Here is a 16,966-nt window from a genome sequence, read left to right as displayed (position 1 = left end):
GGCTGGCCATAACAAGTCTAAATCATTGCCATATTGTGGCACCTGATACATTGATCTCTATTAATTTTGGAGTGCTAAGCATGAATGTGATGCTTAAAATTGTCAATTGGCTCTAGTTTTGAAGATACAAAGTGGATCCCAATATGTATGATATGCCATGGTTTTGACATTCTGCGGCTTTGAAGCATGATCTGGCAACCCTTAGCATGGGTAGTGGATTATGCAATCAGCACCCAGGTAATATATCACCCTACTTGTTGCTTACCATTTCCTTCATGGATTCTCTGATTGCACTTATCATATCCATTTCCTAAAGTCTTTTCTCATACCACTACATTTCTATTCGAGCCTTGCTTGTCAAGCAGTTGTTGTTTCATATATATAAGTCTGTAAACAGTTGGAACTAGCTTAAATACTGTAATCAGAGTGCATGCCAGTTTCTTTTTATAAAAACAAATCAATACCTTACTTCCTGCTCATTGCAAGGCTGCGTGCTGGTTATCTGTCATTCTGCTAAATGTACTGCTCTGGCTATGCCAAAGACCACGTATGGCTGACTGTTAATTGTTTTCTTTGCCAAACATACAAGGATGCCCCATAAGAGCGAGCACATAACTTTTGTTAAGTTTATGGGGAAAAGACTTTTGCATCATAGAAGCATGCCATAACCTGATCATCAGGAAAGCCTACAATCTCTACTCTGGCTGTGAGGTTAGGGACCAGACATATGCTACAGCAGCTGGGTGAATTGCAAAAAAGTGATTGATACCTTTTGCCTTACCCATGGTGTGGAGGGTGCCAACAAATCAGATCATGTCAGTGATTGTTACTTCTGCATGGTACCTCCAGTCCTACAAGCTATTTCCAAGAAGAAAAAGTGGATATTTAGCTACCCATATATACCATCTGCTGTGTCCCCAGTACCTCATGGTGAAGGATTTCCCATTCCCCATGCATGTTTATCCTGGAATAGGTCAAGTAGGATGACAAGATTAGTGAAACATAAGAGCCATCAATATCAAGAGATCTTGAATTTGCACTTAACGTGACATCTGCTGAACCACACAGAATCACGAAAAAATTTATCAAGCGAGTCGTAAGAGATCTGGAGCTGTCAAAGAGTAAGATACAATGAGCACAGTAAACATTCCATTAAGACATCTCAGCCATAGAGAAACAGCATCATGGCTAATGGAGTTCAGCAATATTATCAGACTATTGCTGGACAGTAAAAAGATATGCTCCAGCACTTGCACACAAGGAACTGGCAAAGAGGCATCACATTTAATCTAGGTAAGCCAGTGATTATACCTTGCATCACTGATACAGCGTGTATTACACATAAAACGTAAGATAATGAATTTTCTACTTGGGAACCAAAGCCAACCAGCACCCCAAAATCCACCAAGGGAAACACATTTCATCTCCAAAACATAAAACAAGTCAAAATTTGTCAATAAGTGATATTAATGTTGTCATCCTAGTTATCAAAATACAACAACAAACAAATCATTCATAGTTCATATCTCAGTAAACATATGAACAATATAAAAATGTAATCAGAAGGCCAGACACAAAAATGGAGACACCAAAAGCAAAATCACAGCATCCAAAGTTTGCTTTCCCGCAGCAAACAAGGAAATGATGACAGTGCCAAAGTACTTCACCCCACATCACCTCTAAACCATAGTATGGTGGGCAAGGGTAGATCATTCTAATATTGTAAAGTCTCTGGGACCCAGTATCTGCCAGCCACATATGATTTCTGATATCTAAATGAGGCCAATTCTCATAGATACACCTCATCTTATGTATCTATTTCTCTAATGCCTATTCCCTCTGAGAATTCCCTCAGATGAGTGGCCATGGCAAATAAATCTCCATAACTGATGAACTCCAGTGCTGCTTCTTAGCCTTTAATGCCTCACCCTTAACAGACCAATGGCAGAGAGTAACTGATGCCATGTATCCAGAGCAGCCAAACTAATGTTCCTACCTACTTCTACCTAATGTTCCTACATCTAATTCTAGGGAGACAAAATAGTGTATTGCACCCCATCCCAGGTAAAGCATTCGTTTAGATTCTCAAAGGATTATGTCACTGACAAGTCATTCATAGCTTACTCCAGGTAAAGCATTCGTTTAGATGCTCAAAGGATTATGTCACTGACAAGTCATTCATAGCTTACTCCAGGTAAAGCATTCGTTCAGATGCTCAAAGGATTATGTCACTGACAAGTCATTCATAGTAGTAAACTATGTGGAAAGAAAAGAGCAATGCCATTTTAGGAAATATAGTCATACTGTAACAAAACCAAAATCATACATACCTCATTCCTTTTCTCATCATCCACTTTGGGATGCCAAATGCTCCACTTGATTCAATGCTGGAATCTCCCATGACGACTAGTGTTTAATTTGACAGTTATACAAGAGATAAAATATATAATGAAACGAGTTCAATAATGAACGAAAAATTATTACAATTTTTGTTTAAAGTCACAGCCTAAGGAAATCACAATTTCTACCAGTTATGGTCAAGTGCTGCCAAAGTCATAAAACTTAATCTATAACAACATCTAAGAAAAAATCTAAAACAAAGCCAATATATTCAAGCAGGTGCAATCTTGTTTATTGATGCCAGCAAGGACAGTGCTGTAAGTCGTCGAACCATCATGGTGATCAATCTGCAAGGAAAAGAAACATTATCTTAAAGCTGAAGCATACTCAAGTAATTTCTGTACTAATTATGAAGCTCAAAATGTGAAATAAGTGTACTTTATGCCTACAAACTGAAGAACCAATATATCACCACAATCAGTCTGTGTTGATAAGTCAATAGTTACCAAATGCCTTATAATATGAATTGACAAAAACACTAATTACTATAATTCTTTTCAAGCTCAAACAACAAGTTAAGAGAGCATGTAATTTTATGAGCATTACTTAGGCTGATAAAATGAGGTAATCTTAATGAGTCAGTTTGATAGATGTAAAGGACAAACAAAAATATCTGACAGTCATTTCTATGTAAAGGAAATTTACACATAATGGAAATCACAACACTAGCATTCAGGGACAGTTTTGGAAAATAATTCATCCCACAGTAAAGATTAAAGAATAATTACTATACTTATGCAGAAATAGAATTATTTAAATGTACAATGAACCATAATATAAATGTAAGTACAATTTAATGTACATGATCTATGCACAGTATGTAAGTATTGAACTAACTACTTATTTGCGTAATGTACAGTATAATTACATTATAGTGATCGAGTAATTACATTACATTGCTCAAGTGAGTAACGAAAGGGTAAGAGAGATGTGTGGTAATAAAAAGAGTGTGGTTGAGGGAGCAGAAGAGGGTGTTTTGAAATGGTTTGGTCACATGGAGAGAATGAGTGAGGAAAGATTGACAAAGAGGATATATGTGTCAAAGGTGGAGGGAACAAGGAGAAGTGGGAGACCAAATTGGAGGTGGAAAGATGGAGTGAAAAAGATTTTGTGTGATCGGGGCCTGAACATGCAGGAGGGTGAAAGGCGTGCAAGGAATAGAGTGAATTGGAACGATGTGGTATACCAGGGTCGATGTACTGTCAATGGATTGAACCAGGGCATGTGAAGCATCTGAGGTAAACCATGGAAAGTTCTGTGGGGCCTGGATGTGAAAAGGAAGCTGTGGTTTTGGTGTATTATACATGACAGCTAGAAACTGAGTGTGAATGAATGTGGCCTTTATTGTCTTTACCTAGCACTATCTCGTGCGCGCGCAGGGGGAGGTGGGTGCCATTTCATGTGTGGCAGGGTGGCAACAGGAATGGATGAAGGCAGCAAGTATGAATATGTACATGTGTATATATGTATATGTCTTTGTATGTATATGTATGTATACGTTGAAATGTATAGCTATGTATTTGTGCGTGTGTGGGCGTGTATGTATATACATGTGTATGTGGGTGGGTTGGGCCATTCTTTCGTCCATTTCCTTGTGCTACCTTGCTAATGCGGGAGACCAAAAAAGTATATTTACATATTAATTATACTTTGTTGCTGTCTCCCGCGTTAGCGTGGTAGCCCAAGGAAACAAATGAAAGAATGGCCCAACCCACCCACATGCACATGTATATACATACACATCCGCACATGTACATATACATATCTATAAATCTCAATGTATACATATAAATCCATACACAGAAATATACATATATATATATATTTTTTTTTTTGCTTTGTCGCTGTCTCCCGCGTTTGCGAGTTAGCGCAAGGAAACAGACGAAAGAAATGGCCCAACCCACCCCCATACACATGTATATACATACGTCCACACACGCAAATATACATACCTACACAGCTTTCCATGGTTTACCCCAGACGCTTCACATGCCTTGATTCAATCCACTGACAGCACGTCAACTCCGGTATACCACATCGCTCCAATTCACTCTATTCCTTGCCCTCCTTTCACCCTCCTGCATGTTCAGGCCCCGATCACACAAAATCTTTTTCACTCCATCTTTCCACCTCCAATTTGGTCTCCCTCTTCTCCTCGTTCCCTCCACCTCCGACACATATATTCTCTTGGTCAATCTTTCCTCACTCATTCTCTCCATGTGCCCGAACCATTTCAAAACACCCTCTTCTGCTCTCTCAACCACGCTCTTTTTATTTCCACACATCTCTCTTACCCTTACGTTACTTACTCGATCAAACCACCTCACACCAAACATTGTCCTCAAACATCTCATTTCCAGCACATCCATCCTCCTGCGCACAACTCTATCCATAGCCCACGCCTCGCAACCATACAACATTGCTGGAACCACTATTCCTTCAAACATATCCATTTTTGCTTTCCGAGATAATGTTCTCGACTTCCACACATTCTTCAAGGCTCCCAGAATTTTCGCCCCCTCCCCCACCCTATGATCCACTTCTGCTTCCATGGTTCCATCCGCTGCCAGATCCACTCCCAGATATCTCAAACACTTTACTTCCTCCAGTTTTTCTCCATTCAAACTCACCTCCCAATTGACTTGACCCTCAACCCTACTGTACCTAATAACCTTGCTCTTATTCACATTTACTCTTAACTTTCTTCTTTCACACACTTTACCAAACTCAGTCACCAGCTTCTGCAGTTTCTCACATGAATCAGCCACCAGCGCTGTATCATCAGCGAACAACAACTGACTCACTTCCCAAGCTCTCTCATCCCCAACAGACTTCATACTTGCCCCTCTTTCCAAAACTCTTGCATTCACCTCCCTAACAACCCCATCCATAAACAAATTAAACAACCATTGAGACATCACACACCCCTGCCGCAAACCTACATTCACTGAGAACCATTCACTTTCCTCTCTTCCAACACGTACACATGCCTTACATCCTCGATAAAAACTTTTCACTGTTTCTAACAACTTGCCTCCCACACCATATATTCTTAATACCTTCCACAGAGCATCTCTATCAACTCTATCATATGCCTTCTTCAGATCCATAAATGCTACATACAAATCCATTTGCTTTTCTGAGTATTTCTCACATACATTCTTCAAAGCAAACACATGATCCACACATCCTCTACCACTTCTGAAACCACACTGCTCTTCCCCAATCTGATGCTCTGTACATGCCTTCACCCTCTCAATCAATATCCTCCCATATAATTTACCAGGAATACTCAACAAACTTATACCTCTGTAATTTGAGCACTCGCTCTTATCCCCTTTGCCTTTGTACAATGGCACTATGCACGCATTCCGCCAATCCTCAGGCACCTCACCATGAGTCATACATACATTAAATAACCTTACCAACCAGTCAACAATACAGTCACCCCCTTTTTTAATAAATTCCACTGCAATACTATCCAAACCTGCTGCCTTGCCGGCTTTCATCTTCCGCAAAGCTTTTACTACCTCTTCTCTGTTTACCAAATCATTTTCCCTAACCCTCTCACCCCGCACACCACCTCGACCAAAACACCCTATATCTGCCACTCTATCATCAAACACATTCAACAAACCTTCAAAATACTCACTCCATCTCCTTCTCACATCACCACTACTTCTTATCACCTCCCCATTTGCGCCCTTCACTGAAGTTCCCATTTGCTCCCTTGTCTTACGCACTTTATTTACCTCCTTCCAGAACATCTTTTTATTCTCCCTAAAATTTAATGATACTCTCTCACCCCAACTCTCATTTGCCCTTTTTTTCACCTCTTGCACCTTTCTCTTGACCTCCTGTCTCTTTCTTTTATACATCTCCCACCCAATTTCATTTTTTCCCTGCAAAACTCGTCCATATGCCTCTCTCTTCTCTTTCACTAATACTCTTACTTCTTCATCCCACCACTCACTACCCTTTCTAATCAACCCAACTCCCACTCTTCTCATGCCACAAGCATCTTTTGCGCAATCCATCACTGATTCCCTAAATACATCCCATTCCTCCCCCACTCCCCTTACTTCCATTGTTCTCACCTTTTTCCATTCTGTATTCAGTCTCTCCTGGTACTTCCTCACACAAATCTCCTTCCCAAGCTCACTTACTCTCACCACCCTCTTCACCCCAACATTCACTCTTTTTTTCTGAAAACCAATACAAATCTTCACCTTAGCCTCCACAAGATAATGATCAGACATCCCTCCAGTTGCACCTCTCAGCACATTAACATCCAAAAGTCTCTCTTTCGCGCGCCTGTCAATTAACACGTAATCCAATAATGCTCTCTGGCCATCTCTCCTGCTTACATAAGTATACTTATGTATATCTCGCTTTTTAAACCAGGTATTCCCAATCATCAGTCCTTTTTCAGCACATAAATCTACAAGCTCTTCACCATTTCCATTTACAACACTGAACACCCCATGTATACCGTATACCATATACATGTACATAATTCTTACTTGCTGCCTTTATTTATTCCCGTCACCACTCTGCCACACATGAAATAAAAACCCCCTCCCCCCACATGCACGTGAGGTAGCACTAGGAAACAACAATAAAGGCCACATTCGTTCAAACTCAGTCTCTAGCTGTCATGTATAATGCACCAAAACCACAGCTCCCTTTCCACATCCAGCCCCCACAAAACTTTCCATGGTTTACCCCAGACACTTGACATGCCTTGGTTCAATCCACTGACTGTACATTGACCCCGGTATACTACATCGTTCCAATTTACTCTATTCCTTGCATGCCTTTCACCCTCCTGCATGTTCAGGCCCCGATCACACAAAATCTTTTTCACTCCATCTTTCCACCTCCAATTTGGTCTCCCTCTTCTCCTCGTTACCTCCACCTCCGACACATATATTCTCTTGGTCAATCTTTCCTCACTCATTCTCTCCATGTGCCCGAACCATTTCAAAACACCCTCTTCTGCTCTCTCAACCACGCTCTTTTTATTTCCACACATCTCTCTTACCCTTACGTTACTTACTCGATCAAACCACCTCACACCAAACATTGTCCTCAAACATCTCATTTCCAGCACATCCATCCTCCTGCGCACAACTCTATCCATAGCCCACGCCTCGCAACCATACAACATTGCTGGAACCACTATTCCTTCAAACATATCCATTTTTGCTTTCCGAGATAATGTTCTCGACTTCCACACATTCTTCAAGGCTCCCAGAATTTTCGCCCCCTCCCCCACCCTATGATCCACTTCTGCTTCCATGGTTCCATCCGCTGCCAGATCCACTCCCAGATATCTCAAACACTTTACTTCCTCCAGTTTTTCTCCATTCAAACTCACCTCCCAATTGACTTGACCCTCAACCCTACTGTACCTAATAACCTTGCTCTTATTCACATTTACTCTTAACTTTCTTCTTTCACACACTTTACCAAACTCAGTCACCAGCTTCTGCAGTTTCTCACATGAATCAGCCACCAGCGCTGTATCATCAGCGAACAACAACTGACTCACTTCCCAAGCTCTCTCATCCCCAACAGACTTCATACTTGCCCCTCTTTCCAAAACTCTTGCATTCACCTCCCTAACAACCCCATCCATAAACAAATTAAACAACCATTGAGACATCACACACCCCTGCCGCAAACCTACATTCACTGAGAACCATTCACTTTCCTCTCTTCCAACACGTACACATGCCTTACATCCTCGATAAAAACTTTTCACTGTTTCTAACAACTTGCCTCCCACACCATATATTCTTAATACCTTCCACAGAGCATCTCTATCAACTCTATCATATGCCTTCTTCAGATCCATAAATGCTACATACAAATCCATTTGCTTTTCTGAGTATTTCTCACATACATTCTTCAAAGCAAACACCTGATCCACACATCCTCTACCACTTCTGAAACCACACTGCTCTTCCCCAATCTGATGCTCTGTACATGCCTTCACCCTCTCAATCAATATCCTCCCATATAATTTACCAGGAATACTCAACAAACTTATACCTCTGTAATTTGAGCACTCGCTCTTATCCCCTTTGCCTTTGTACAATGGCACTATGCACGCATTCCGCCAATCCTCAGGCACCTCACCATGAGTCATACATACATTAAATAACCTTACCAACCAGTCAATAATACAGTCACCCCCTTTTTTAATAAATTCCACTGCAATACTATCCAAACCTGCTGCCTTGCCGGCTTTCATCTTCCGCAAAGCTTTTACTACCTCTTCTCTGTTTACCAAATCATTTTCCCTAACCCTCTCACCCCGCACACCACCTCGACCAAAACACCCTATATCTGCCACTCTATCATCAAACACATTCAACAAACCTTCAAAATACTCACTCCATCTCCTTCTCACATCACCACTACTTCTTATCACCTCCCCATTTGCGCCCTTCACTGAAGTTCCCATTTGCTCCCTTGTCTTACGCACTTTATTTACCTCCTTCCAGAACATCTTTTTATTCTCCCTAAAATTTAATGATACTCTCTCACCCCAACTCTCATTTGCCCTTTTTTTCACCTCTTGCACCTTTCTCTTGACCTCCTGTCTCTTTCTTTTATACATCTCCCACCCAATTTCATTTTTTCCCTGCAAAACTCGTCCATATGCCTCTCTCTTCTCTTTCACTAATACTCTTACTTCTTCATCCCACCACTCACTACCCTTTCTAATCAACCCAACTCCCACTCTTCTCATGCCACAAGCATCTTTTGCGCAATCCATCACTGATTCCCTAAATACATCCCATTCCTCCCCCACTCCCCTTACTTCCATTGTTCTCACCTTTTTCCATTCTGTATTCAGTCTCTCCTGGTACTTCCTCACACAAATCTCCTTCCCAAGCTCACTTACTCTCACCACCCTCTTCACCCCAACATTCACTCTTTTTTTCTGAAAACCAATACAAATCTTCACCTTAGCCTCCACAAGATAATGATCAGACATCCCTCCAGTTGCACCTCTCAGCACATTAACATCCAAAAGTCTCTCTTTCGCGCGCCTGTCAATTAACACGTAATCCAATAATGCTCTCTGGCCATCTCTCCTGCTTACATAAGTATACTTATGTATATCTCGCTTTTTAAACCAGGTATTCCCAATCATCAGTCCTTTTTCAGCACATAAATCTACAAGCTCTTCACCATTTCCATTTACAACACTGAACACCCCATGTATACCGTATACCATATACATGTACATAATTCTTACTTGCTGCCTTTATTTATTCCCGTCACCACTCTGCCACACATGAAATAAAAACCCCCTCCCCCCACATGCACGTGAGGTAGCACTAGGAAACAACAATAAAGGCCACATTCGTTCAAACTCAGTCTCTAGCTGTCATGTATAATGCACCAAAACCACAGCTCCCTTTCCACATCCAGCCCCCACAAAACTTTCCATGGTTTACCCCAGACACTTGACATGCCTTGGTTCAATCCACTGACTGTACATTGACCCCGGTATACTACATCGTTCCAATTTACTCTATTCCTTGCATGCCTTTCACCCTCCTGCATGTTCAGCCCCAATTGCTCAAAATCTTTTTCACTCCATCTTTCCACCTCCAATTTGGTCTCCCACTTCTCCTCGTTCCCTCCATCTCTGACACATATATCCTCTTTGTCAATCTTTCATCATGCATTCTCCTCATGTGACCAAACCATTTCAAAACACCCTCTGTTGCTCTCTCAACCACACTCTTTTCATTACCACACATCTCTCTTACTCTTTCATTACTTACTCGATCAAACCACCTCACACCACATATTGTCCTCAAACATTTCATTTCCAGCACATCCACCCTCCTCCGCACAACTCTATCTATAGCCCACGCTCACAACCACATAACATTGTTGGAACCACTATTCCTTCAAATATGACCATTTTTGCTTTACGAGATAATGTTCTCGCCTTACACACATTTTTCAACACTCCCAGAACTTTTGCCCCCCTTCCCCACCCTGTGACTCACTTCTGCTTCCATGGTTCCATCCGCTGCTAAATCAACTCCCAGATATCTAAAACACTTCACTTCCTCCAGTTTTTCTCCACTCAAATGTACTTCCCAATTGACTTGTCCCTCAACCCTACTCTACCTAATAGCCTTGCTCTTATTCATATTTACTCTCAGCTTTCTTCTTTCACACACTTTACGAAACTCAGTCACGAGCTTCTGCAGTTTCTCACCCAAATCAGCCACCAGCGCTGTATCATCAGCGAACAGCAACTGACTCACTTCCCAAGCTCTCTCATCCATAACAGACTGCATTACTTGCCCTTTTTTCCAAAAGTCTTGCATTCACCTCCCTAACAACCCCATCCATGAACAAATTAAACAACCATGGAGACATCACGCACACCTGCCGCAAACCGATATTCACTGAGAACCAACCACTTTCCTCTCTTCCTACTCATACACATGCCTTACATCCTCGATAAAAACTTTTCACTGCTTCTAGCAACTTGCCTCCCACACCATATATTCTTAATACCTTCCACAGAAGCATCTCTATCAACTCTATCATATGCCTTCTCTAAATCCATAAATGGTCCATACAAATCCATTTGCTTTTCTAAGTATTTCTCACATATATTCTTCAAAGCAAACACCTGACCCACACATCCTCTACAACTTCTGAAACCTCACTGCTCTTCTCCAGTCTGATGCTCTGTACATGCCTTAACCCTCTAAGTCAATAACCTCCCATATAATTCCCAGGAATACTCAACAAACTTATACCTCTGTAATATGAGTGACAAAGTATAATAACATATATATTGGTGTAGCCAGGCAGTATATTTTTTGGAGGCATACGAGGTTGTAAGCTATGGCATATTATTTTCTTATGTACAGTTTCTATTTGCCGTACAAGTTTTCAGTGGTCGTCTTGAAGTTTCTTCAAAAGTTCCCCACAGTGCAGTAACATTTTGGAAATAGCTTTTTCCATCTTTAGGTTGGATCTGATGGATCTGTTGGAGGTGGCCACTTGTATATGATTCTGGCGTAATGGGAGGAGACAGGTGGGTGGAGCTGATCGGCTAAGCTAATTGCTCATTTGCTGCTTTGTTGGTTAGGTTCCTGTGGTGTTTTGAGGAGGTAGGATTTGAAAAGCTTCGACTTGTGTGTTTATTATAGGTTGTTTTGTGATGATGCAAATTGCCTCTAGGAACAAGAGATGGCGAGGGTTTTGTTCTCTGTCGACAATATTGGTGTTCTCGTCCAGGTCTTATGTGTCATACAGGAGTTATGTAGAGTGGCATAGTGGTTCTTGATGGCTCCATTATGTGGGTGACAGGTGAGGTGCATCAATGATCTGGTCCATGCCAATCATGGGAGCAAACTGAGGGAGTGAATCCAAAAGAAAGGAGCTTAGAGACGAGACCCAATGTCACACCTGTCAAAAGCTTTGAATATGTCAAGGGCAGCTAAATAAGGCTCTCCAAAATCTTTCAGGTATGATGACCAGACATTAGTAAGATAGGAAAGAATATCACCAGTGGATCTCGCTTACAGAAGTCATACCGGTGACCAGAGAGATGAATCTGAAATTCAGGGTGTCTACGCATATGGAAGTTGAGGAGAGATTCAAAGACTTTGGAAATGGTAGATGTGAAAGCAATGAAATGATAATCAGAGGGGTCAGAATGGTCACCCTTTAATGGGATGGGATGTATCAATGCGTGCTTCCAAGAAGGAAAAGCTTTGGTTTTTAATCAGAAACAGAACAGATGAAGAAGCACAGGTGCAAACTAAGAGGCACATGCTTTCAATACATGGGGATGAATGCCATCTGGACCATAAGTCTTGCTTTTATCCAAAGAGAGAAGCACTTTTTGGACAGTCTGAAAAGAGATTAATGGTTGAGGCATCTGAGTAGTAAGAGGAGCAGGGAGAGAGAGAGAGAGAGAGAGAGAGAGAGAGAGAGAGAGAGAGAGAGAGAGAGAGAGAGAGAGAGAGAGAGTAATGTTAGTCATCCAAGATGGAGTTAGAGGAGAAACAGGAGCCAAAGAGAGTTGCTTTGTCTACAAGAAAGACAGCTGTAGTACTGTCAGAATGGATAAGAGAAGGAAGGGTAGAGTGACAGAAGTGATTAAAGACAGTGATAAAAGCTGAATGGGAGTCAAAGTAAGGAGAGTTTTTCCAAGCCTGAAATGCCTGATCCCTTGCATGAATGGCCTTAGAACAGGAATGGATGAACCATGGATTGGAAGATGAGGTTGTCTTGGAGGAAGAGGGGATAAATGTTTCCATTCCTGCAAGAATAACGACTGCTATGCGTCTGGCAGAGACAGAAGCATCACCACATAAGAGACAGTAATCAACCTAAGGACAGTCAGAAAAGAATTTACATAAGTTATTCTATTCAGCTAAGAAGGGTCTACTGGAAAGGAAAGAGCCATTAAAATAGTACATTTATGATAGTGTGATGAGATGAACCAATTGGGGCTAGATTGTATAGTTACAGCAGGATGGACTAGAGGTCAAAAACTGACCCAGAATATTAGGAAAGTGGTCAAAGTAGTTAGGAACATGGGTACTGTGGGAGATAATTTGTTCAGAATCACTGAGAAAGAAGAATGAGTGAGCTTCAATCCCTTCGCCAACGTTATGGAAGGAGTTCAACCATTCCCTACCGTGGATGTTGAATAGTGAATAAAACAAGAGGAAGGTCTAAGAGAGAAGGAAAGGTCATGGAAGGGGCCAGTATTATTAATGTCTAAGCTCTCCCTCTTACTGGCAGTAGAGTCAAGTGGATACCTGAGAATTCTAAGCATCCCATGATGTCAGGGACTAGATGCCATAGATTTGTTAACTCTATCATGATTATACTTAAAAGTCGTGGAGCAAGAGTATCTACGAGAAGAAAATATGCGAGATTTAAGTAGGGGTATGGTGCTTGTTAGAAGATGGTTGCACTAGCCTGATAGTAAGTTCAGATACCCTAACGTGGATGATGTAAGATTGTTCCAGCCACCACTTTAATGCCCCTCAATCAGGACAGTAGTACCACCCAGAGTGGCTACTGTCAAGTGCATCCCTTCCATTCACATTCTAGGTTGTGAATTCTTACCCCATATACAGTTGATATAATGGCAAATTTCCCACTACTGTTCTTCAAAATCCTGCCCACTTTGCTGCGACTTCACCTTCAATAAGTAGGAGTTACAGGTGAAAAACACAAACATCAATGCTACGAAGTGCAAGACAAAGGCCGGGCAGCAGGACTGCACAGACAGTCATTTCTTATCTGTTTCTTGAAATTGGCAATTAGCACAATACTCGATCAAGGTTATGACTAGAGTATTTCAACATATGAAAATTATGATAAATCTTGGCTTCTAAGGACTTAATTGAATTCTTTTAAAAGCTTCTGCCTTTCAACGGTGTTTCTGCTGATAACCCAACATTTCCCCTGACAATAATACTCCTTACAACTAAAATGCTGCAAATTATGCCCTACAACTTTTATTCTATTTCCCAAATACTTTATCAAACTGCTAAGCAAAATTACTCAATATACAAAGATACAGTTTTAATGCACAGCTTATCAAGTAAATCACCGTCCAAATCATACTCAGCAGTTTTAATTTGTTCTCTAATCTTTTCACTAACATTATGGAACAAAATCACAAAGTATCCAAAGCTATATTATTAAGTCCCCTCTTCCCCTTCCCCACACCATCTTCACTCAACATAAGGCTCCACAGCTCCTGGTTCTAGATCACTCCTTTGGCACTATCTGAAATATCTCTCTACGTCTATTTCCTCACTGCATTTACCCTTTACCCCTCAAGGTAATGCTTCCTGCTGTTACTGGAGGTTCTAAACTCGCGAAAATAGGAGTTGTCATCTTCTTTTTTGTAATAATTTCTGGAAACCCTTATACGACCATGGCTCAAAGTTCGTATGAAAGTCCCCCATAATTCTATCACTTCCCTACACTGCATTTACCCTCGGTTGCTACCCAAGAATTTTAGTGTGCCTCTCTCTACCTGCACATGTCTTGTGATAAGGATTTACCTTCGAGCAGAGAATATCATACCACGTCAATCCACTTTAAAACACCCAACACAACTGAAGACGACATTAATATACTCACATGACCGAGAAAATCAGATTCCCGACACACTAAAAAAAAATGGGAGATATAAGCTGACGAAACCGTAGCGTCAGCCAACACTGCCTGCACAAGCGATCCTCCGCTGCTCCTCAGAAACATAAGAACAATAATAAAATCTTGCGTTTGGATGAATGGCCGTGGCTTCAGATGGGCCTCTTGCATAATCCAGGAAACAATAATGGATTTTGATTTATGCTATTCTTAGATTTACTGCAAATTTTATTATGTTGTACATTCCTCTTGATAATGTGAATTTGATGGATTCAGGCTAAAGATATTTGATGTAAGTGTATTAACGTGGGAGTTTTGGAAGATGAAATTTCAGTGGTAAGCATTTTTTGTGTTTTGCTTGCACAAATTTCTAATATATAAAGTACTCAATTACTTGAATTGTATAAATCAATGTATAGTTTTTTACACGTTGAAAGGAAAAAAATGAATACACGCGGTTCAGAAATTCGAATGCACATTTAGCTTCAGCCAAGATTCTATCTACGTAATGAATTCAGTACTAAATGTTTATACTCTTAACAAAACATCGTCATGAAGACAGTTGTTATCATGCTAGATAACAAGCGAACACAGAATATATATTAAAACTGTTTTCTAATAACTCCATGGCAAACAACGAAAGCATTGCCAATTAGGAACTACAGTATCATAGCAACAAATGCAACTAGTCATCTAACACCAGGTGCTCAAAGTTTGGCTGGATGAGTAGCACATCTTTGAATACTAGAAATAGAGAAATAATTGTGGTAAAATTGTGTTCGCTAACGAGAGGGAAAATAATTTTTTCAGGATAGGTAGTCCACAAGCTGCAGGTTAGGTTGTTTACCAACAGAGGGCTGTGACGTCACGATAGAGAAATCTCAGGGTCGTCTGTTCTGAATGTGGTATTTTTGGTACGTAACTCGTAATCCTGATGTCTTATTCGCAGTTGTTCTTTTATATTTAGACTATGTAAGTATCCTGAAACGCACACGTTTAAAGTTTTCACCATAGCTCCTCGAGCAGTCATCTTTATAGGCAAATGAAAAATACTTCTAATGTACCCCAGAATTTTGAGAGCAGGAGGACGTTTTTCCACAATAAACCTTTTGTTTCGGTCATTTGTTCAGGAATACAGGAGGTTTTGTAAATGTATAGAGGTACTAGGTAACACTACTGTCAAGCATTTTTTCCCGGGGACATTAACAGTTTATCAACTTACAGTTGAACCGTAGTGAACAACATTCTTGAAATCAGATTTGAAATCAGTGTTTTAAGGTTATGAAGTATTTGATGATGATGATGATTTATGTGAAAGAGAACACTCGCTATGTAGATGACAGATTTTGTAAAAAGTGTTATCAGTGGATTTTTTACACTTTGTAAATGTAATGTTTTTACCTGTAGCAAACCTACTCCCACAAATTTGTTGCATAAAGTGGGCAGGGCTTTGAATAAGAAGAAAATTATGGAGTTAAAGCACTTTAGACTAACCTAATTTTTAGGCATGAATTAGTACAACTTTTGTAAAAAAAAAAAAAATCATCTAGAGCTGAATTAATTTGTGAATTCAGCAAACAGCTAGAGACAAACATCCACTTGCGTGCTTGTTCACATTCTACAGTGCTTTCTTTGAGTTGTGCATGGGTGTGCAAACTAATTACAACTTGTGTTGAAGGATATGACAAATTCATTATTGTAACTTATGTAACCAACTATTATCTTCTTTGCATCACCATGTATAATATTTCACAAGGGAAAACCATTGTTTTTCTAGTTCATCAAATTACTTAAATGTACCTAAATAGAATTGGGCTTACCTAAATAAAGGTATTACTTGCATGAAATTAGCTAGGTTAAATTGAGGTGATGTTACCTTGTATGGTAGAGAATAGTATTTAAAGGAATCATTTGGGTCAACAGAAAACAAAATCCATAACCTAGAACAACAACAGAAGGGATTTCTATGGTTTTCTGAAAGTAATTTGCTTGAACTTTGTCCCAGTCAAACAAATGGTCCTGTGCATGGCTGACATTAAACATCCACCATTGCTTAGATTCTGTAGAGTATTATTAGGTCTCTGAATTGACTTAGAGACCAGTTAAAGCCTTTTACGATTTCAGTAAAATGCCAGGTGGATGTATGTTGAAAGACGGTGTCCCTCCTTTGGCCAGTACTAGGTACATACTGCAAAAGGCTGAAATTAATCATTTTACGTACCTTATTGTCAGTTATACAGTCTTCATGCACTGATGAAGAACTGGTGAAACTTTTCCTTTCTGGTGGAAATAGTGCCGGCTTATACTACTACACATATTAAATAATGAATTTTAGCTGCCTCCATCTTTGCATTATACCACACACATTTAATGCCACAAGACACAT

At 40.4% G+C, this 16,966-nt stretch overlaps 2 protein-coding genes across 6 annotated transcripts in view; one reads left to right on the top strand and one right to left on the bottom strand.

The window, feature by feature from the left end:
* The window catches only part of LOC139750808 (uncharacterized), a 79,703-nt gene extending 64,994 nt beyond the window's left edge, over nt 1–14,709 (bottom strand). Inside the window, exons 1-2 of one of the 2 annotated variants that reach the window (XM_071665563.1) lie at nt 14,569–14,709; nt 2,331–2,687 (exon numbers count right to left, since the gene is read on the bottom strand). In XM_071665563.1, coding sequence (XP_071521664.1) covers nt 2,331–2,401 — 71 coding nt within the window. In that variant the 5' untranslated portion in view covers nt 2,402–2,687; nt 14,569–14,709. Of the gene's footprint in view, nt 1–2,330; nt 2,688–14,489 lie in introns of both variants that reach the window. The other variant, XM_071665564.1, reaches the window with a different exon arrangement.
* Nucleotides 14,710–15,379: 670 nt separating this feature from the next.
* Nucleotides 15,380–16,966, top strand: part of trbd (ubiquitin thioesterase trabid) — an 88,979-nt gene continuing 87,392 nt past the window's right edge. For 3 of the 4 annotated variants that reach the window (XR_011713230.1, XM_071665560.1, XM_071665562.1), the window contains exon 1: nt 15,380–15,494. The gene's annotated coding sequence lies outside the window, so the exon portion shown is untranslated. Of the gene's footprint in view, nt 15,553–16,966 lie in introns of all 4 variants that reach the window. The other variant, XM_071665561.1, reaches the window with a different exon arrangement.

Source organism: Panulirus ornatus, chromosome 10 (genome assembly GCF_036320965.1).
Source record: "Panulirus ornatus isolate Po-2019 chromosome 10, ASM3632096v1, whole genome shotgun sequence".
NCBI classification, from domain to species: domain Eukaryota; kingdom Metazoa; phylum Arthropoda; class Malacostraca; order Decapoda; family Palinuridae; genus Panulirus; species Panulirus ornatus.
This window is presented reverse-complemented; position numbering and strand designations above follow the sequence as displayed.